General features: G+C 46.4%; 2 protein-coding genes across 17 annotated transcripts in view; one reads left to right on the forward strand and one right to left on the reverse strand.

The window, feature by feature from the left end:
• Positions 1–18,600, forward strand: part of LOC410211 (four and a half LIM domains protein 2) — a 67,805-nt gene extending 49,205 nt beyond the window's left edge. For 10 of the 15 annotated variants that reach the window (XM_026443379.1, XM_026443380.1, XM_006566016.3 and 7 more), the window contains 5 exons: positions 8,976–9,176; positions 10,196–10,370; positions 15,951–16,120; positions 16,262–16,448; positions 16,521–18,600. In XM_026443379.1, coding sequence (XP_026299164.1) covers positions 8,976–9,176; positions 10,196–10,370; positions 15,951–16,120; positions 16,262–16,448; positions 16,521–16,678 — 891 coding nt within the window. In that variant the 3' untranslated portion in view covers positions 16,679–18,600. Of the gene's footprint in view, positions 1–4,157; positions 4,862–7,237; positions 7,789–8,975; positions 9,177–10,195; positions 10,371–12,160; positions 12,690–15,950; positions 16,121–16,261; positions 16,449–16,520 lie in introns of those variants that run through there. The other 5 variants (XM_016914243.2, XM_016914244.2, XM_006566019.3 and 2 more) reach the window with 5 other exon arrangements.
• A 1,232-nt stretch (positions 18,601–19,832) lies between these two features.
• The window catches only part of LOC408294 (protein FAM76A), a 46,635-nt gene continuing 43,981 nt past the window's right edge, over positions 19,833–22,486 (reverse strand). Inside the window, exons 8-9 of one of the 2 annotated variants that reach the window (XR_410422.3) lie at positions 22,236–22,477; positions 19,833–21,001 (exon numbers count right to left, since the gene is read on the reverse strand). The gene's annotated coding sequence lies outside the window, so the exon portion shown is untranslated. The remainder of the gene's footprint in view (positions 21,002–22,235; positions 22,478–22,486) is intronic. The other variant, XR_410423.3, reaches the window with a different exon arrangement.

The raw sequence follows: 22,486 nt of genomic DNA on the forward strand, positions 1-22,486 counted from the left end.
GAGGACGATGTATCGAGTTACGGACAGTGATTTATGTTGTATCGGGATCGTGGAACGACGGTATCGCGATGACAAATATCGCGATGTCATAAAATCGGGCGAGGAATCCACGAAATTTCTTCATCCTCCAACGATAGATGAACGATGAGCAGAGTTTCGGACGCTCTAAAAATATATATTCCTCGCTTCTTCCTTCTTATCTTATAAAAATATTTCGACGGAAGGAAGAGAGGAAGGATTCTTCTTTCAGATTACGATTATTCTCGGGACGGATCTGGAAAATAAAATTTTTAGAATGTAAGCGCCAGAAGGTAACCGTTCCGATCGATCGAATTAGACTGGGTACGAGACTGATTTCGAAAATAGCGCGCGACGCTGTTGCAACCGTTTCGTTGAGGATGAATGGGGCGAATTCGGGTCACCGTGTCCACTCGTGGAAAATACTCGAAGAAGAAGAAGCAAGGGAAACTCGTTCACTCGTCCTGCTTTTCAGAATTCGATAATAATCCGCATCGAAACTGGCAGGATGTGACGTTGTTTCCAGTTCCCATGGAAAGCAAACACCGTGTTTATACGCAGGTTTATTCTTGGTTAATGAGTCATTATCGAGAAAAGGATCCTGTAAACGCCAGCCATTTTGAAGTAATCGAAGGAGGGAAGGGATGGAATTCTCGAGCCAATCTTTTTATCTTAATCTTGATAAAATTATTCGATCGAGGACAGATAGAATCGTATCACTTCGGATCGATTTGTTCATCTCTCGCGAGGAATTGGAGGACGAAATCTTGGAGGGAGAAAGGGTTAGAGAGAATGGAGGCGCACGCTATGTCGATGCACACACCTGGCACCAGGTGGAACGGAGGGAAAGGTCATTCTGGGAACAGGGTGTCTAATTCGGTTGGCTCGCGAAAACCGAGTTCGCAGAGGGAGAGATCCGGTGGCACGCTTTTCTCCGACCGTGGCACGCACGCTCGTTCGATCATCGACCGAAATAACATTGGCATTGTTCCGTTTCCCTCCAGTGGAACCGGCTCTTCGTGGCAATCGGGTCGGGCTAATTTCGAGAGACCCTTCGCCGAGACCGTGGAATATCGCGACCCCCTCATTTCGATCGTTCGATTCAAACCTCTCCAATCGCAACTTTCGATGAGTTTAATTTTCCCCGCGAAAAAATCGATATCCTCCATTTTGAAATATCAGAGATGGATAAAAAAAAAGAAGAAGAGGAAAAAAAGAGAATGTTTTATCAAGGAAGGATAAACGTGGTTGCAATGTTATTCTTTTTTGCGAAGAAGAAAGATCTGGCGAAACGGAATATTTGTGGAAGCGAATTTGAGCTTGGACGGGAGGGGAAACTTTATTTTAATTCGCATTCCAACAAGTTGTCGATATCGTTTATTTCAGGCGCCAGATGGAACGATACCCGATCCAGCGGAATCCTTCCGTTTCACAGAGGAGGACAACGATCCGCCCACTTTTATCTCATTCATAACTCGCGTCCACCGCGCGATTAATTATCCAAATTATTATACGAGCGAGAATGGAATCTCGAATAAGTTGGAAATAAGTCGAGATGAATATCGCGCGGAGGGCAAAGATCTCATTTCGCGGGATTCTAATTTAGAAGTAAAGAGGTAAAGCCAAACCAAAGATTCTTCTGAACCTTGTCGAGAGAAACAACGATATCGCAACTATATTTGTCAAACGGATGATTAATCCTATTAATTAAATCTTGTTAAGGGAGACAAATAAAATAACCGTTTCTTTTCTATCGTCCCGAAATTATTCGTACAATTAAAAATGAATTTCGATTAAATCGATATGCTTCGACTATTACCACCGAGAACCTCGAAAACCTTTATTTGGATCTCTCTAAACGGTGCAAAGGATAAAGGATAAAGAAGATTTTTTAGGAAAGGATGAAGAATGGGATTGGAGCAAATATAGATATCGATAAGCGTTTCGATATCTGGAAGCCGGCCAAAGAGGCGTCGTACCGCGCGCAAAAAGTATATATCGAAGATCGGCTGGTTGATCCGTAACCGATGAGGTAACCGAAATAAAATCGTTCGAGTAACGCGAGAAATTCGGCCGCGCATCTCGGCCACGCAAACATCACGGAATTTCCACCGTCGAGCACCGTCGAGCGAGGGGAGGAGGAGGAGGAGGAGTTCCGGTCGAATCGATCGACGCTTCGACTCTTCCAAGGTCGGGGCCAGGATCGAACTTGAACCCCGCAGACTTTCCCTTCCCCCTCGCCTCCCCGACAACGAACTTAGAAAAGAAGAAGGGGAACGAAGCGGTATTCGACGTATTCGATATTCCCACGTATTATTGTTATTTTATTTTCTTTTTTTATTACTACTTCCACTCTGAGAAAAAGACGCTTGGAAGGCGTTCGTTCAATTAAAACGTCTCGTAAACATTTTTCTCGCCAAGCTAGCTAGCTGAATCGTGTACGTGATGCGCTCGCGACTAGGAGAGCTGGCAAGCGTTTCCCTTCTCGTACGACGTAGAACGATCATCGGGAACGCGATTGGGGAGGGATACAACGAGATTGGGTCATTAGTGCTCGGCATCGATCGCGATTAATCGACCCCTCTCTCTCTCTCTCTCTCTCTCTCTCTCCAACGACGACGAGAAGAAAGAGAAGGAGGAGGAGGAGGAGGAACGATTGCCAAATCGGGTTCCGTTAATTATCTCGAGTGATCGATCGCGACGCGTTACGGAGGCATTAAGGACAGAGGCATTCGGTGGTCCAGGGACATTCGAGGCTAACTTTAGCCTTAGCCACGGTCCGCTCCTCGTCGAGTCGAAACTCGTTGCGTCGACATAACGGCCACCAGTCTAAACGGTTTGCCCGCGGAAAATAAAACAGTTCTCTGGCCGCCATCCGGCCGCATGGATAAACCGATAACCGCGTGATCGCAGCAGCCTCCACGGTCTACCGTTTCGCGCCCTGCTCCGGCTGCGTGGGTGCCGCCGCCTGCGCCCCCCTCGCGAAACGTCCTCGCGTTTCTCGCGCGTCACCGAAGAGGACGTCCACCAACGTTGCGGCCTCCTCGTATTCATGGATCTGAACCGCGCGCCACCGAGATTCCCTACTACCACCCTCCTCGAGCTCGAGGATCTGCGCTACGCTTCTCCCCCGACCACGATTCTCCTCCTGTGAATCGAGCCTGGATTCCTTCCTGCTGCTCTCAAATGTCGCGATCGGCTCGAGGACAGGAATGACAGCCTCGGCCAATTCTATCTATGACGTGTCTTCGTGTCGAGTCGACACAAATTGGTGATGTAATACACACACATATATATATATACGAAGTTAGGTGATCATCGTTCCCTCGATGACAATTGTTTCGAGATGGGGCTGATGATGTCGATACTGATCGGTTGCGTCGGAGTGTTGGAGTTGCTCGCCTGCCTCCGCCACGTCGCGGACGGCGTGGTGATCACGATCGATCAACCGGCCACTCCTTGCCTCTCGTATCACGAGCAGACCAACGATAACAGGAGCACCACTCACGACTCCATATGCAGCTTCAGCCACTCGGGCGACGCAAACTTCTCCTCCGGCGCCAAGCGCAAATTGGAGAACCTGCACGAGTACAGCCTTCGTATCAGGACCGAGCTACGCTCCTTGGACGACACTTTCGACTACAACTCCCTCTCCGTGTGCGGCGCCCGAGAATTGCTCGCCCTCCCCTCGCCCAGGCGCACCCCCGATTCCAGGTTCAGCCCCGACTTCGACTACCTGTGCGAGCGAGCGGCGAGCGATCCTCCCCAAGGGAAGGACGAGGGGACGTGTCTCGAGGCTGATAACTGGAGGGTCGAGAGTAGCTCGAGGGATCGGCCGTTGTCCGTGATCGAGCCGGAGAGATACGTCAGAGTGCCGACTCCTATCCCTCGCGACGACGAGGACGAGGATGATGACGACGACGACGACGACGACGAGGCGTCCAGTTCCGGTGCCTCGAGCGACGTGGGCACGTCGTTCGACAACGACTCGGGAAACGAGGCGCCCACCATGAGATCGTTCGAGTCGATCCAAGAATCCCGATGCAACAAGACTCGTTCCGAGATAGTCTCCTCGGTGGACGAGTCCGATTACAACGAGGAGCAGGGGAGGGAGGAAGCGGTATCGAGGAAAATTTGGGACGAGATCGAGGGGAAAAGGGTGGTGGCGAGTCAAAGGAAGAGGATAAAGTCGTCGAGCACGATAGTGAGGAAACCGAGCAGGTTGAGATCGAAGAACGCGGGGGTGAGCAAGTCGGAGGAAAATCTGACGGCTAGGGCGAAGGCGTCCAAGAGGAACCGGGAACCCGAGAGGTGGAAGTCGGATACCTCTGTGCGAGCCACGACGAGGGACGAATGGACCAACACCTCGCCCCCTCGAGATATCTCCGAGATCTTCTCGTCCAGATCGGGGAGAAGCGTGTCCGTGCAGGTGCAGACCAGCTTCGAGAAGGAAGAGGAGGAGGAGGAGGAGGAGAAGGGAGTGGATAGCTCGAGGGAACGTGGCAGAAGATCGTTGTTTAAGAATAGAAGATTCGGTTGCAGGGCAGGGTTGGATGATGACTTCTCGATGACTAACGCGACCCCCTCCGTGGAGGGATCCAAGGATGACGAGGCGCGTCTATTGAAAATATCCAGTTTCGAGGAGGCGGACGAGGAGGATTACGAGAGGATCAAGAATATCCTGTCCGACTCGGAGAGCGAGAAGCGGAGGTGGAGGGGGAAGGGATACAAGTCCTTGTCCTCGTTCGAGGACGAAGAGTATTGGGACGCGGAGGATGTGAGTGCGGGGACCGGGCCGATACAATACTCGATACCGGATCCCGATCGAAACAAAGCTTTCTGGGTAAATCAAAAGCTCCTCCCGTCTCTCTCTCTCCCCGGATACTACACTCGTTAGTTGCGCCCAATTATTTACTCCCTTACTTGGGAACAACTCGAAATACTCTACTCCCCGTACACGCACGCACACACACACGTGTTTCGAATCCGTGCTCGTTATCGATCGAACCCCATCCCTTCCTCAGATGTAATTAAAAGATTTCCTCCTCCTTAAACTCCGCGATTTTCTCGAAGAACCACGCGTTTCGTTAATAAAGAAGCTCCTCTCGCGGGTAAAATTATCGTGGCAGGCTAGATTTTATTGGTGTACGACCCAAATGAATCGAGAAACAAATCGCGTGTTCCATGAAAAACGATCGACGATGGCACGTTTGCAAATCGCCCAGATCCCCGAATTCCCCGAATATATCGTTTGTCAGATATCCGAGTTGGACGGGTAGTCGAAAGGAATCGGTTTTTGGCCGCGGGACAAACGAGGCGAGAATCGAATTTTATTCCGCGAAAATGGGGAGAAAAGAAGTCGCGTAAGGAGGAAGAGAAAAAAGAAAAAAAAAAACGGTACGGCACGACGCGTTGCGCAACGTTTCGCAGCCTCGACTCTCTCACCGAGGCCAATGCCGAGAGCCGGGGACCCGCCGCTATTGTTGTTTCCAAAGAAGTTGGGAAACGCTTGGAATAATAACTCACTCGCTGGCCCAAGGGAGAGGGAGGGGAGGAAGAAATGCGACGGGGGCGTGGAAACGGAGGCGATATTCCCGATATTCGCGACGATAGGAAACACTCGCGGTGGCGTTGGTTCGCCGTTCATTGGTGCCGTGTGCCTCGCGTGGGATCTCCCAAAATATCAATCTCCGCTTGCAAATAATATCGTGTATATATATATATATATATATATATATATATATATATATATCGCATTCGAGTGTTTACGACGCGACAATTTTTCTCTAGAGTTTCCTTTCCTCGAGTTCGAGCTGTCTTTTCCGAGACAATTCTTCCCTGATTCCCAAATTTCTTTACGATTCCATGGATCGTACGTTAAGATCGATCGATGGTAATAAATATTTTTCGAACAGGATATTTCCTTTTCCCTTCGGCTATTGCTACGAGAGATATCCAAGTAGTGGTGGCGGCGGTCCACTAATTTTGGTCGACCCGATTTTTCACCGGGTGTTATATTTTTAATCGGCCCTCTTCCGGACCCCTCGACCGATATTATGTTACCGGCCGCCGCCGCCGCGATTCCCAAACCGCGTGGGCGATCACACGTCCTCCCCCTGTCGCGGCCGATTTTCATTTCCCAGGCTATTTATAAAGCGGCCGGCGTTCCTCGAATATCTCCCCGTCGCGAGAGGGACGCGATTTTACCCGTGAAATCGAGCGATTACGTTGGCGAGGAACGCGACGATCCTGTCCGCCATCGTGGCTTTATCGAAATACGCGGATGACTGGCCTGACGCTACGGTTTGACGATCGTTCGCGAAAGGAACCACGGTTAGAACGCAGTGGGCGGATACAGACGTATTGGTGATGTGCGAAACATTCCGACCCAATTACAACGAAATGTGCATTTCTTTTTCCCCTAGTTCTATTTCCCTCCCTCCCTCTCCCGCCCTTCCTCAACGTCAACGAGAAACCACCTGTTTGGCACGGGATCAATCCTGTCGTCACTTCGATGTTTCCTCGGAATCGATGGTCGATCGCGTGCCGGTGACGCGCCGTCCATCTCTCTCTCTCTTTCCCGAATCGATCTTCTGATTACATTTTAGAAATGACTTTATATATTACAAACTGTGGACGGTATATCTAGATAGGGTGACGCGTGCCAAATTCCATAACCGTGGTTCAAGTGGTCGTAACGCGATTTTACGATCTTTCGAGTGAGAATTGAATCTGCTTCCATCGATTACATTATCCATGATCAATTTATTCTCACGATTCGATGAGACGAGGGGATCCGCAGGAGAGGATACTTCGCAATTCCTCGTCAAAAACCTGGTGGAAAAGAAAAAGAAGAATTCCGTCGTTAAAGGAGAGTCCAGAAATATATATGTTGATCGGGGGGATAGATAAAGAAACGTGGGGAGAGAAAAGAAGCGAAAAGAAATAAGGAGAGGGGAAGGGGGGATTTAACCTGTAACCCGGTAACGAGACGAATGGAATGGCAAGGAGAAAGGAGAGGCGAGAGGGAGCGCGTGAGAGAAAGAGGGGTGTCGTAGAAAAGTTGCACCCGGCACACTGCATCGAGAGAAGAGGAGGAAGGAGTAGGAGGAGGTCGAGGAGGATGAGACGCAGAGAAGAGAAGAGAAGAAGAAAACAGATGTGGAGGAGGAGGGTGGTGGAGAGAGGGTGGCGGACGCGCGCGGCGAGTTTCTGGAGTCGTCGGGACGCCGAAAATAGCGTCCCGATATGATGACGCCCGGAGCGCGCCGATCCTAGATTTCAGTCAGTTTGCAAGCTCGAAAGCTGCTGGGTACACGCGGAAACACTCCGAAGCCACGCTCCTGTCTCGCATTTCCCATACAGCCTACCGATCAACCCCTCTCTCTCTCTCCTCTCTATCATCGAGCCATCGTCTTTTCTTCTTCTTCTTCTTCTTCTTCTTCTTCCTCTTCCTCTTCTTCTCTCGTCATCCTTTGCCTCTGGAATCCCCGGTTTTTCTCTCATCTCGCTCCTCGTTTCTCCGTGGAACGCAAGTAGCCGAGGCCGTATATACATCCTTCGCGACATCGCGGTAAACGCGCGCGGAACCGAAAGCTCGAATTAAAGCACGGCGATGGCGGACGTAGACAGTGTAGTGTACACGACCACCGAGCGTAAGGTTCGCAAAGTGAAGAAGACGACCAAGCGCAGGGAGAGCCACGATCAGAACGCCGAGGTCACGATCACCGAGGTCGACAGCACGCAGAACAATCACCACGCCATCGAAGAGTATGTGCTGGCTGCAGATCTCACTCGGATCGGCCCGATCACGTTTTCTCGCGACACCCCTCTTCTTCTTCTTCTTCTTCGTCTCATCCACGATCGCGACTCTCGTCGAGGCGAGGCGTTGGTCGTGTCACCCTTAGCCGCCGATATTTCTTAACCAGTGAAAAAGATCCTTTTTTTTTTTGTATCTCGGTGATTGTATGCATACGTAGAAAAGGAATCGATGGAATGGAAAACGCGAAAAACAAGATGTTTTGGCCGCGAGCTCTATTCGTCCCCTCCCGTTCGACCTACTTTCTTCTCCACCCCGATAAACGAAAATTTTCGTTCGCCAAAATTTTTCGCTTCGATTTATAATTTTATTATTTTCGATCTCGCCTATTTTTCACGAATTCTTCGAATAATAAGCGAACGAGCTTATAAAAAATACAGAGTTTATATTTCAAAGTATATTTCAAAAATCGCGAGACGATCGTGGCCGGGGTGACCGAATGCCAACTTCTCGCCCCCCGAGGGGAGGCTTCTCTCACAGGAGCAAAGATCTCCGCGACGCGAGATCCTCTCGATCGTCTGATCGAGAGGGGCTGCTTGAAACGATACACCAAGCATTTTCTTTATCATACTACGTATATATATATGTATATATATATTATATGCTCTCCCGTACAAAACATACTCAGCCAGCACATACAACAGCACTCAACCAAGGTACATATTACCAGAAAATCTATCGAAACACCTTGTACGCAAGCGGCGACGAGAAAAAAAAAAGAGAAAGAAAAAAAGAAAGAGAGAGATTGCGAGGAACTTTGCGGGGCTCGGTGGTAATTTCGAAAGCACACGCTGTGAAAAAAGAAAACGATGCTGTGAGAGGAGCGTATCTTGGAAATCACATATCTCGAGATCCAAACACGAGAATCGTGTTGAAAAAGATCCGCGCTTTCCTTCTTCTTGCTCTATTCGAATTCGAGACGAGAGATTCGTCGTTCTAATCGTTGCCAAAAAAAAAAAAAAAAAAGAAAAGAAAAAATTGTGGCGAAAGAGTCGAGTCGTTTTCGAATCGATTTTCTTTTTTTTTTAAAAATCGGGGGATCGGGTCTAACGAGAAGGATTCCGAGAGGAGAAATCCGGTTGCAATCGTTTCGTATCTCGTTTCTAAATTGTCCGCTTTCTTTCTTCTTTCTTTCCAGTTGATTTTCAGTGGCGAGTACACGAAGGCGATGAGCAAGGATTGGCACAGCGGCCACTTCTGTTGCTGGCAGTGCGACGAGTCTTTGACCGGGCAACGCTACGTGCTGAGGGACGAGCACCCTTACTGCATCAAGTGCTACGAGAGCGTGTTCGCGAATGGGTGCGAGGAGTGCAACAAAATCATCGGTATCGATTCCAAGGTACGATACACTTCGTCTCTCTTTGTCCATTTCTTTTTTTTTTTTTCCTCCTTAATTTCCTCAGTTACGTCGTATCGTTAACGCGCTCGATGGAAATAGATCTTTCGCGAGACGACGACGACGACGACGACGACGACGATTCGTGGATTTGGATACGATCCAAACGAGGGCAGAAAACGAATCTAGTTTTCCCCTAAATTTAGATTCGCGGCACACGGCACTGGTTGATCGATCGGTTCAGCTTCTTCGGCGCGAGAGAGATCGAGAGAGAGAGAGATCTTTTCGAGGAATTTGCGAGAGTGTCGCGCAAAAAAAATCGGCAATTATCAGTTCGCGTGTAACGACGAGGTGGCGATACGAGCATGGGCGTTGACTTACTCATTCCTAGAAATAGAAACGATGATGCAGGTGCCCGTATCGGCTTCGAGGAGATTATTTCCGTTTCTCTCGTTGCCTCCTGTCGTTGTTATTTCTTGTTTTCCAGACGGAAGCCAGAAATCCAGCCGGGAAACGTAGCCGGATCTGCGCGTAAATTTTTTTTCCACGGCAGGCAGTTCCCTCCCCCGCCCCCAAAAAAGAAATTGCTCGATTTCAAGGGAAAATTCGCTCTCACGTACGAGACGTGTGCGCCGCGTGTCGTCTCCTCGACTCGAGTAACTCGAATAAACACGATTATCGACGCTTAGAGGCCGACGCGTCGTATTGTTATTAATCCTCGAATGGAAACACGCGTATTCGCTTACGTTCGCGTACGTAAATAAACGCGTTTAATCGTTCGAAACGAATGTTTACAATTTACGAATTCGAACCTGTGCACTCTCGCCGCGTCGAAATTACAGGAAGTGGATTGTAAAAGGTAGACGGCACGGCGTAATTTCGTTTCCTTTAAGCGACTAATCGATAAATCCCCTCTCCCCTCCTCTTTCCTTCCTTCCTTCCTTCCTTCCATTCCGTCCCCGCATTCCATATATCGTTTCGAATCGAAGGATAATACCATCCGTGAAAACGAATGTTTGCAGGATTTGTCGTACAAGGATAAGCATTGGCACGAGGCCTGTTTCCTGTGCAACAGGTGCAGAGTGTCCTTGGTGGACAAACAGTTCGGTAGCAAGGTGGACAAGATCTACTGCGGGAATTGTTACGACGCCCAATTCGCCAGCCGTTGCGATGGATGCGGCGAGATCTTCCGTGCCGGTACGTAACACGAAACTCCACTCCTTTCCTCCTATTTTTTGCCACCTCTCAGAATACCTCTCCTTCCATCCTGGTCGCGAGCCTCGTTCCAAAAAACTCGCTCTCGAGCGAAATACGCTCTTCTCGGTTTAAAAATACGAACCCGCTCGATTCTCCCGAAATAACCTCTCCACGGCCACGCCATCGCCGCGAACGTGAAGAGAAACGACACTCTCTGGACGCGATCGAAACGAAAACGCCACCAACCACCTGTTTCCGATCACAACGATGAATCACTGACCGAATACGAGGAGAACTACGATTATCAACTCCTCTCGTTAAGGGAACCGAGTCAAGGCTCGGCCTTCCTCGGGCCTTCTCGGCCCGATTATCGCGAGAACGTAAAAACTCTCCCCCCCCTCCTCCTCTAATCCTCGAGTCGAAATATCGTCGTATCCATAACGATAAGGAATCGTCTCGAAGGAAGGAGATGTACGCGTGTATCGCCTGTGCAACCTTCGAGAAGGCGGCAGACGTTGTATGCCGCGACCCATATAACTCGCGTGATTCACCTCCGCGGCCATGCTCTCCAGGCCACTTTCCAACATAATTGGAACGACGAGGTAACAGCGCGTCCGAATTAACGAGCCGATTCACATCTCGATTCGGAAGCAACCCGACTTTTCTTCCTTCCCTCTCTTTTTTTCGGCGAGAAAAAAAGGCTCGAGGGCAGCCACTTCCGGCCCGCTGATAATTCGGTCAAGTACGCGAGATAAATAACCGAGGCGCGGCGTTGAATCTGCCGCGGTAAAATGGCGGATTGCAGCGAATAGCGAGTCGTGTATTATATGCTCGTCGGAGGAGAAGATTCTTACGAGAAGAGCTTACGAGGGGGGAGGGATTCGAGTCGATTTACGGTACATTCTGGTTTCGACTCGCGTGGGAGTCTCGTTAAATCTCGAGAGAGAGATGAAACTACGTGGATATTCCACATATTCCGCTCACTTTCGGCGGAACGATTATGCAAAATAGTGTTCATCGATCGACAGATCGAGGAATCTTTGATCCAAAAACGGAGGATCGAAAGGGATCGATATCTCGACACGAGTTGTGGAAGAGATTATAAGCAACGATGATCGAATTAAGCGGATTTTCTGCTCGCTCGAGGATCCCCTTATCGTAGGAACGTGTCGTTCGCCACGATTCTTTCAATGAATCACGAACGATTAGCCTCTCGGACGAGAATACTTTTCCATTATTACGTCCCCTTTGTACAGCCGTTAAAAAGATAATCCTCGTCGTCGAATTCACGGGAATTCTCCGTCTTGGTAATTACTCGCCTTCTAATCATCGCTTCGCGGCGCAGAGAAGCTCGATACGAGGAATCCCTCTTCCTTGTAATACATCAAACGACCGTCGCCATTGATGGACGTGTCAATTATCCCTCTTTTTAATCAAAAATATCGAATCGAAACTTCGAACCGATAAATAAATAATATAATATTCTTCTCTCGAACCAACGATTCGATCTAGGAGAAATTCTATAATTTTCCCAGATGATTTGGAAGATTAAATTCGTCTGCAATGAATGCGTGTCGAATCGAGATCTCGAAATCTCGAGGAGGAGCCGGGTTCCGCGGAGCCGGCGCGTAAATATATAAATATTCGAGGATGCGTTCCAGGATGGCGGAGAGAAAGAGAGAGAGAGAGTGTGGGTCTGGTGGAGCGGAAAGGCGAAGTTATCAGAGGAGTAGAACACACGTTGCGCGTGCTCGCGGTGTGCACGGCGAGTCCAGCGGGCTTCGGCTGCTTCAGTGGCTCGCAAGACTCCGGGCCAATCGCACGATCGGCCGATTTCTTCTTCTTCCAACGTGTCGCGAAATATCGGGTCGCTTTTTCGTCTCGATCGATAAAACAAACTTTCCAAGGCGTTATTTTTCTTCCCTTTCGTTTCTACCCAATTCGAATGGGGATGGCGTAATTCGATGAAAGCTCTTCTTGATCCTCGACGCGCTATTTAACGATCTCTCTTGGAGCGTCCCTTGGAGTGAGAAATCGAAAAGTTGATCGTTTTTCGAGATTTGGCATCGAAGTTTGATCTGAAGGTGGTTGAAAAGGGTGGTGGTGAGAGAGAAATGGCCACGGACGCGTTGAGCGAACGACTGTCGAGCAAGCTTCACCTGCAGACCAAGACGGTGGGCGAGGAGAGGATAAGGAGGGCGAAAGAGAAGGACGAGGATGTGGCGATATTCAGCATGTTCCCGATGGAGGGTGACCCCAAGTTCAGGTGCTGCCTCGGCAAGGATTGCCAGCTCGGTGACCCGAAAAAGGCGGATCCAGGTGACGAGAAATAATTTCGAAAAGGAAAAGAATAAATTTGTTGTTATTATTGTTAATGTAAGATTAGAAAAATCGATACTCGCTCGACGTATTCCGGATCGGTGTTGGGGAGGACGTTGCAAAACTTGTCTTGCGGGGGCGGCGGATAAGGTCCCGTTCTCAAAGTTTCGCTTAAGGTCGGCATCGGCACGCCGATCGTGGGTCGAAGTCGCGCAATCTCGGCGATAAACTCGATCTCGAGAGAGAGAGAGAGAAAGGGAGGGGAAAGGAAAATAAAAGGAAATTCGAAGGGGAGGATCGAAGAAAAGGGAGAACGATATAATAATTCATTTTTCTGCGGTAGGATTATTCTTTCGTAACGAATTTTCCGTGACTGTGAAGTTGAATAAATAGATAATAAACGTGGGGAGGATATTTGAACGCATCGATCGTGAAACGAGAGACAAACGAGAGACATCGTACGAGATATCGATAATGTAAAGAAAGAAACAGGCGAGTCGGAGCGGTGTGTTTAGAGAAGAGAGATAATCACGCGGCGGAGAGAGAGGCAAACGGACAGGTTTCTTATGTTAATCGCCCGCTCAAGATTTATGATTTACGCGTTATTGCTCGAAGCAACGCGATCGAATGCGTCGTTCGGATTATAATAAAAGCGTGGCCGATGCTTCCTGCTACGCAACGACGACGCACACGTGATACAACGTTAACGAGTCTTCTCGGTAACCCGTTTAATTTCGTTCCATTCGTTTTCTCCTCCTCCTCCTCCTCCTTCTGTTCGCGAGTCGCGTCACGCGAGTGTTTACACTGGTATTGCGGAAAATCCGCCTAATGAAACGGGGCATCCCTCCCGTGCGTGTGTAGCGCAATATTTTTGTTTGCTCGGTTGCAAAACAGGCTGGTGGAATCCGCTGCGATGCGGATTAAATAATGATGTCACTCGCCTCGCGTTTATCCTCCTCGTGTGTTTCGTATTTCCGACCGAAAAACTCGAATAACGAGATTCCCCCTCCGCCTCCTCGCGAGTTACACGCGAATCGAGGAAGTAAAAAGGAAAAAAAAAAAAGGAAAGGAAAATTAAAGAAAAAAAAACTGAGCGGATAAGAATTTTTATTAATACGGATGATGTCACTCGAGCCAATGTCAGATGTTCCTAGATATTTGCGCTGTGTGATATTCGTGCGTCGTAGCAAATCGTACGAATTATCATCTCCTCTCTTGCGACAATTTCAATTTTCCTCGAGCGAGGAAAAGTGGAAATTCGAGTTCTCCCGAGAAAAAGAAAGGAGCGAATTGAAGATTTCAACGACTTTTTTTCGCGATTTGAAAAAATTCTTCTCGGTTAATCGCGTTCAACAGGAGGAGGAATTTCGTTTCGCGTCGAATTTCACGAAATTCCGTTCCATCCAGGATTGGTCGTCTTAGATCGTGCTTATATTTAGACTCGACGTGGCCGAGAATCGCGTGGCCCTCGACGGATTCCTCGAAGCCTTGCCGCGCAAAACTCGAGGCGAAGGGAAATCGAAGAAGGGAAGAAAATTGGGAAGGAGGAAGGAGAACGGTGGATTATGATGAATCGTAATAGAACTCGGTTGTTACGGCCACGACGGAGAGAGAGCGGTTGGAGAACGGTCGAAGGAAAAGAGGTAAGGCGACGCGCGTAACGCGAGATTACCACATCGCCGGCCTTGGACCATCAGACTTTATACATATACGGAGGTATTGCTTGGACGAAGTGACGTCACGAGCCTCGTCCTGACTCACGGTGGACCATTGGAATCCGCCATTCCGTCGAAAATTTAGCGTTTTCCTAAAAAGAAGCTAAGAATTCGAATCAACTTCCTCGTTTCGAGAGAGAAAGGAAAACCAAGATTCTAGATTTCGTTGTATAAATTTTACCAAATCATTCTGGACGAATCTTTCGAATCCATATTACAATAGTTTAATTTTTCATTTTCCATACTTTTCACGAGTTAGTTTGAATACAACAACTGTCTCTGAATGATTAACTATCTCTCTTGAACGCTATTGTATTCCGTTATAGGAAGAAAAAAGAAAATTAGAGAAACATGTTCCTCCACTGTTGCAACCTGATTCAACGTTCGTACTTCCTCTGCGTTCTCAACGTGCGCAAAATTAGATATGCGAGCGTGGTATCCATGGTATCTAGATCCAGATAAACGAGAAGGATCTCGGCAGGAGAGCGTGTTACAAGGGACAGGTTAATTCGCGGTGACCGATCGGCCTGCGATCGGATTCATTTATCAATGCCTCGCGGATAATAATGGATGATAAAGCGTTGATGTATGATGTATCGAGATTGCCAGCAACAGATGGTGAAACAGATATGCAAACCTTCCTTGATTCCATTGATATGCAATCCTGTATCGAATATATTCGTGGAAATTCTCACAAAATCATTTTCGATAAAAAAGAAAAGAAAAATAAGCGTTGTCAGAATCGATGACTCACGTTGGATAATGTTATTTAACCGGTCAGTTCTATTAGATCACCTTTCGGAATAGCGAGTCATCGTTAACTTTGCCCTTGAAGAAAAGAGGAAGGAGCGCGAAAAAGAAATGGAACGCCCACGAAAAGTGTTGCAAACGGAGGAATCACGAGAAACGTATCTCTCCTTCTGTTCTCGATCAGATGTAAAAGAATTGTCACTTTAAATTACTCAAATCCGAGTGGAGTATTCGACGAAGGGAGAAGAAACGAGTGGAGTCGAAGTACGAGCGCAACGAGCCGTTCTATGTAGGTTATTAGCGTGACTAGAAAGTCTGTAGGCACAGGAAACTTTAAAAACCGCATTGCAGGAGATGACACCTATCTAACGCCGGGGATCTTCCGGTTTTAAGCGACTTTTTCCACCTGAACTTTCTATCCTATCTCTATCATCGCGTGGAGACACACGAACGGTGCAGAGTCACGAAACGCCTTCTCCCAACCCGATAACACGGCCGTGAAGGATTATTGTCCGTTGGAACGCGAGAGACCGAAATTCGAAACCGGTTTAAGTTTCGAATCGGCAAGATTGGCTTTCCTTGCCTTCGAGGGAATATCCTTCGAGCCGCGGGAAAACTCATCCGTCGAGAATTAGCTCGCGAGGCGCCGCACGCGATCGTCTAAGCGTTTGCAAAACGCGTGGTCGTCCTTTTCTTTATCCCACTTCCCTCTCCCTCCTTCGAGTAACGTGCAACGATCGATGTTGAAGGGAAAGTTTTGGAAGTTTGAAAGGAAAAAGAGTTTCTTTATTCGCAGGTACGAAGAAGATGGAGTACAAGACCAGGCAGTGGCACGAGAAGTGCTTCTGCTGCGTGGTGTGCAAGAACCCGATCGGGACTAAGAGCTTCATCCCGCGCGAGCAGGAGATCTATTGCGCCGCGTGCTACGAGGACAAGTTTGCCACTCGATGCGTTAAGTGCAACAAGGTGAAGAACGAAATCCAATCCTTCCCCTTTTCGAAGAATGCAAAGTGCCCTTTTAAACCGATAATCGAAGAGGAAAGCTTCCTTCTCGAAGGAAAGGAAGTTGATGAAAAGATGAAAAGAGATTTTTTTTATCGTTTTCAGATCATCACCAGCGGTGGGGTAACGTACAAGAACGAGCCGTGGCACAGAGACTGCTTCACCTGTAGCAACTGTAACAATTCCCTGGCTGGCCAGCGATTCACGTCTCGCGACGACAAGCCCTATTGCGCCGATTGTTTCGGAGAACTGTTCGCCAAGAGATGCACCGCCTGCTCCAAACCGATAACAGGTTTAATTCTCCTCCAATATTTATTCTTCCATATTTCTCACTTTTCTGAAATTTCCGTTTCGAATTATCCAGGCATTGGCGGGACTCGCTTCATCTCTTTCGAGGACAGGCATTGGCATAACGACTGTTTCATCTGCGCGGGTTGCAAGACCTCGTTGGTCGGCCGCGGTTTCATCACCGACGGCGAAGACATCATCTGCCCCGATTGCGCCAAGATGAAGCTCATGTAAACGTTCATTTCGGTGGTGCAAAACAACATCGAAGCGAAGAGGAAACGAACGAGAAGAAAGGAAGAGGGGGGAGGGAGGGGAGAAGAGAATTTGAGATACAACGGTGTCCAGCTTGTGTAACGCGAATATGTATAATATATATATCCTCGCTAAAATTTTTGCCTTCGAAACAGAAAAAGAGACTCCGCTTCGGGAAAAGGTGGAAAGTCGATCAATCTTGACGATGATCGAGGATGTCGCGATAAAAATTACCGTGTTTCTCCGATACCAATTCGATATTATATTTTCAGGAAATATATATATATATATATTAATATACGTGTCCATAGCGGAGAAATGCTGTATTTTTTATCGAGGAGGGGAAAAAGTCGGAAGAAAAAAATCGGATATCCTTTCGCGATAATTTTTTTTTCGCATAGATAAACGATAGATAAGTCTCTGTTCTTCTTGGTATTTAATACGCGGTATTTTCTCGAAGCAGAGAGCGCGCGAGCTGACACGGGGGTACTTGCTAGCTTCGTAGTTTTTTAGAGGCCTTTTTTTTAGTCACATTTGCGATTCCGATTATTCCTGATTTCTCCCTCGGGCAGATAATGATCGAGGAGAAACCAAGAACCGAGGGTGTTGAAACGAGGAATATCGAACGAGCGTACGATAAATATTCGCGCGTTGCAGAAAGACTTCGAAGAAAATTGCTTCGAAGAATTGAAAGAGAATCGAAACGCCTTAACGTTATAATTAATGTCGGCGAGTCGTTGAAATTATTATACATATATATATATATATATATATATATATATATATATATATTTGGAGAATGGAACGAAGCTACGTACTGTCGTGATGTTATTTAACGTTATTGTTTTTTTTCTTCTTCTTCTTTTCGCTTTGTACACAATGGTAGAAAAGAGCGCGATAAGAATAAACGCGAGGAATAAAAATAAAAAAAAACGAGAGGAAAAAAAAATAGATGGATCCTATATATTCTTACGGAACTAAATTTGATATATGGATAATATTATTTTTATTTAACTTAACTCACACGTACACACACGCGCGCACACACACACACACACACACACACACACACACACACACATACACGCATATACACTCAAAAAAGCGCGAACAATTATACACATACACATCAACGCGATGCCTTTAACATGCGCGAAAAAACTGCACCCTTTTCTCTCTCTCTTGCTCTCTCTCTTCCCTATCTCTATCTCTATCGCTCTGCGATATTGTACAGTAACACTCGTGCAAAATTCGAGTATAACGAACGATTAATTAAAACGATGGGGCTCGGGTGCATAGTTGTTGACAACGAATGAAAAAGTTTTAAAAGATTCAAAAAGTTCGACATACGAGATATTTAAATTTACGTTATATATAGTCCAAAGATTATGAACTAAATTTTTACCTTTCCTATGTACTTCCTATTCTTTTAGAATAATTTTAACTTTTCACGCGAGCCCAATTATATATATTCGCGAATGCGCGATATAAATTCGCGAGCATTTTTGCATCAACCACGTCAAATTGAATAAAAATGATAAAAAGTTAAAAAAAATATTAATAATAATAATAATAATAATAAAATAAAGTATACAAAAGAAAGAGAAAGAAAAAGAATCACACGCATCTACACACGCATGCCGGACGAGTGTGCTACACGCACACGCGGAAAAAAACACTAATTGTGGCCTTATCCGCACGAGTACATAAAGTTAAAAAAAAAAAAAAACTAACGTTTTATGAGAAATTAATTAGTTGTTGAGATATATATATATACGGTACTATATGGTAGAGATGTGTTACCGTCGAGAAGAGATGAAATAAATGTGCAAATGAATGGGCAAATAAACGGTAGCGTACCTCTATATATATATAAAAAAATATAAAAAAAAAAAAAAAAAAAATGATAAGAAGAATAAGAAGAAAGAGCGACAAAAGGATATTATGACGACCAATAAAAAAAAAAGTACACGTGCTATATAATATATGTTCTTACCGATCACACTCACATACTAATCGCCTTAATTAGTAAACGATAAAAAGCAGAGATTATTCTATATTCAGCGTATCGTATACACTGTTATACTGTGAAATTGATAAATAAATAAATGTAATTATTTACAAAGACTTTATGACTTTTTTTTTTATCCGTTTAATAACTGAGAGATTCGAAACGAAATAAAAAGAAATTGTAACTTCAAAGCGCTCAAAAAAAATTAAGGATCTGGATAAAGATTTACGATGGTAAAGAAGGTGTCTATATATCCAACATCAGCTGGCAAAATGCACGCTCGATAGCTCATCGTGTTGCACGTTGCCAGGGGCATTTTAGTTGCACCATTTGACCGCTAGATGGTTATAGCGTTTCTTGTCCGCGAGAAACTCTATATCGAGTGCAACGAATTGAAGAAAAATTGAAGAAAAATAAATCAAACTTACCGGTTAAAATTTTTTTTAAAACTTTTTGTAATTTCTATTCGATTAAATACCGAGTATCACTTTTCTCTCTCTATCGAGGATCTTCCACGCAAGAGAGAGAAAACACGCTTCCTTATAGATCTTTTTTCGCTCGAGTGTTCTTCCGCCGTTCAAAGGCAAGGTCGCGTTATTGTCGAAGTTGCATTGTAAAGTTCAACGACTCGTCAATATCACCGATCTCACCGAGGAACCGTAACCCGGACTATAAACTTCTAAAGCGTCCCATCCATCCGAGGGGACGTTAACGATCGCGAGAAACGATTTTTCCATCGGGAGGCGTGCTAATCGAGAGGGCGTGATATTCGTCGAAAAATATATATATCGAATGAACGAACGCGGGCCATTACGGCCCTAACCGCGGTGCGATATTAAAAAAGGCGAATTTACGATCTTGAGGATTTGTATCCGTCCAAGCATTTTCCCTCGTCCGAGCATAAAACGCGTAACAATTGCTTCGAAAATTCCACACAGGCCGGTAATTTCGTACGCGTTGAGACGAGCAAGAGTAGCAAGTTGCTTAATTAAGACTCATGTAAATCGAATAACCGCGCTACGCCAATTAACTTTACATCGCGAGCGAAGAAGGAAGGAAGAAGGAGGAGGAATAAAAAGAAAGATCGGAGAACGAATGTTTCGTAAAAACTGCGGACGTAACAAATTGATCGAACCAAGCAAGACGCTTTTTTTTACATAGTACAGAATGATACGTTTTGTTCGATACATTTTTCTTATTGGCGTAATCCATTACCCCGTTTCCTGTTTACAACTATATGGCCGGAAAAATTTAATTTCAGGATCATATCGATTCGACGTCTTGTTCTTCTTGTTTATACAGAAGATTCTTTGAAAAAAAAAAAAAGAAAGAAAAGAAATGCAAATATATTATACCGAAGTATTTGGCAATTAACGAAACAACCAATTATAGATAAGACTCGAAGACTTAATTAAAATCATTTGATTCTAGGAAAATGAAAAATTTAATAAACCTTTTTTCTCCCCCGCGGCAAGCTTCCCGGACAATATGCTGCGGGGGCTGAAGAACGGGCTGGCATAATTCTCTGCCTCCTCTTCTCCAGGTGTTCCGGAGGAAAAAAACTGACACAATTCCTTTTGTCTCCCGGTGACAGTCTCGCCTCGGACTATATCTAATCTTTTCATTTTCAAATTTTCCAGTTCAAAGGGATAACAATGATTAATTTCCTCCTCCGAGTAATTAATTAATTTTCAACCGATGTCTCGATGATTTTTACCAATTTTTTATTAAGAAAAAAAATTTCAATTCCATCCTCGATCTTTATAGAGGGAGAGGAGGAGAAAAATTGATTCTTTTCGATGGCTGGAAATCCTGATTCGACCTTTTCTTTTCCAAGGAAGCTCATGGATTTCGATCCATAAAGGAAATCACGAGCTTCCGTTGCACGTACACAAACACGCGCACACACGTGGTGTCGATGCACGGCGAGCCGAGGTGAAGCGAGGTCGATGGAAAGTGGCATAATCGCGGATGTGGATCGACTCAAGGAGAGCAGAAGAGGAGATCCTTTACCTTACTTATGTAACGAGCGGTCGCCGTGTGTCTCGTGTCTTCGACCGAGCGACCCTCTTCTCTCTCTCTCTCTCTCTCCTTTCTTCATCCCTACTCCCTTCAACGCGGTAGTAGTTTCTCCTTTCCTCCTGTGACGTCCATCCTCTCTCCTTCTCTCCGCTCTCTGTACCGGTGTCCCTGAATATCCCCCTCGGTCTTATTAGGTCGACAATCGTCACCCCTTTCTCCTTCGAATCCGTTTCCAACGCCGTTCCTCTTCCTATCCGCCGTCAACTTCCTTCCTAGAAAGAAGACAGAAAATATTGATGGATGTGAAATCTTCTTCGACGAAAATATAAAGATAAATTTGTTCCTTCTTTTTCACGACGATATTTTATCGTTAACTTTTAATCCAATCTTCAGAATCGGAAACACACCGTTCGAAGAGAATTTTGTTTTGTTTTTTTCATGGTCAGTCTTGGAGGAAGGAATTAAGGATTACGTTAAGTTGGCTCGTGATTTCTTTGAGGATAGATTTGTATAAATATGCATATATTGTATATGAAGTTAAAGATGCTGAGGACAGTCTAAGTTTGACGATGATTTCGAGGTCACGGTCGGTCCAAATAGTTTCGAAAAATTTAAAACGTTTCCAAAAAAACGTGTATCAGAAAGAGAGAAGGGAGGAAGGGAATTCGAAGATATAGTTCGGTAAATCACGTTTTCCAAGCGACGACAATCGGAGCAGCTGTTAAAACGTTCGCGTTTAGAGATCGCACACGACGACACAAAGAGGAAAAAGAGAGAGAGAAAGAAGGGGGAAAAAAAAAGCAATCTCCGTTCCTTCTCGGTCACGAAAGCTGAAAAGCTCAGGAATATATAGAGAAGGAAGAGATTCATTTAACGAGGATCGTAAAAGTCGAAAGCACGAGGCCGTAAAGACATTATTCCGCGGTGATTTCGGCGGCGAAAACGGAGGCCGGTGTTGTCGGAGGTCATTCGTCGGTTCAACGTTCGGGCCGTTTACCTGGCCACCGCTCGCCGAATCCTTGGTCATTGACGTTCCGCCATGCGTCGCGCATTATTATCATTTCTCCCGTTCCCCGTATATTTATAGCCGTGCCAAATTTTCCCCCTGCTTCCGACGTCGCATCATCGCCGTCGCCGCCGTCCTCGTCGTCGTCGAGAATGAATGAGGAGGAAAAAAAAGAAAAAAAGGAAAATCTCTAAATCTCGCGAACGAAAAATGTGGATCTGGAGAACAGAGAAGGGAGGGTTCGTTCGTTCGTTCAGGTTCTCGTCTTCTCCATCCGGCGAGAAACGAGATCGAGGATCGAAAAACTCATCGATCACGGATCTGATCGAGGATGAGAGAGAAGGGGAGGGGGGGATCCCGACCGCTTCTTTCGCCGACTTTTTTCCTTCTCCCCCCTCCTCCTCCTCCTACTCCTCCTCTCTTTCGGAACCGCGAGTGCCTTGACCCCGTAAAGAAAAGTGCGAAGGGAAGCGATGACTCGTAATCCGGGTCGCGGCTACCTTGTCCGTCGACTTTCCGCGGTGCGTGTTGCCGCTCCTGAGTCGGGACGGGCGGGGCGGGACGGAAGGAGACGAGAGGCTGTCGAGGTTCGCCAGCAACGCGCCAACAGTGACGTAACTTTCTTTATCCGAGCCCTCCATTCACCTCTCGTCGCACACCTCGTCGTCGTCGTCGTCACTCGCGCGAGGATTCATCATCGTCAGAAGGATTCATTTCACACAGACAGACCTTCTTCACCTTTCTGGAAAGA

Source organism: Apis mellifera, linkage group LG10 (assembly GCF_003254395.2).
Source record: "Apis mellifera strain DH4 linkage group LG10, Amel_HAv3.1, whole genome shotgun sequence".
In the NCBI taxonomy this organism is placed as follows: domain Eukaryota; kingdom Metazoa; phylum Arthropoda; class Insecta; order Hymenoptera; family Apidae; genus Apis; species Apis mellifera.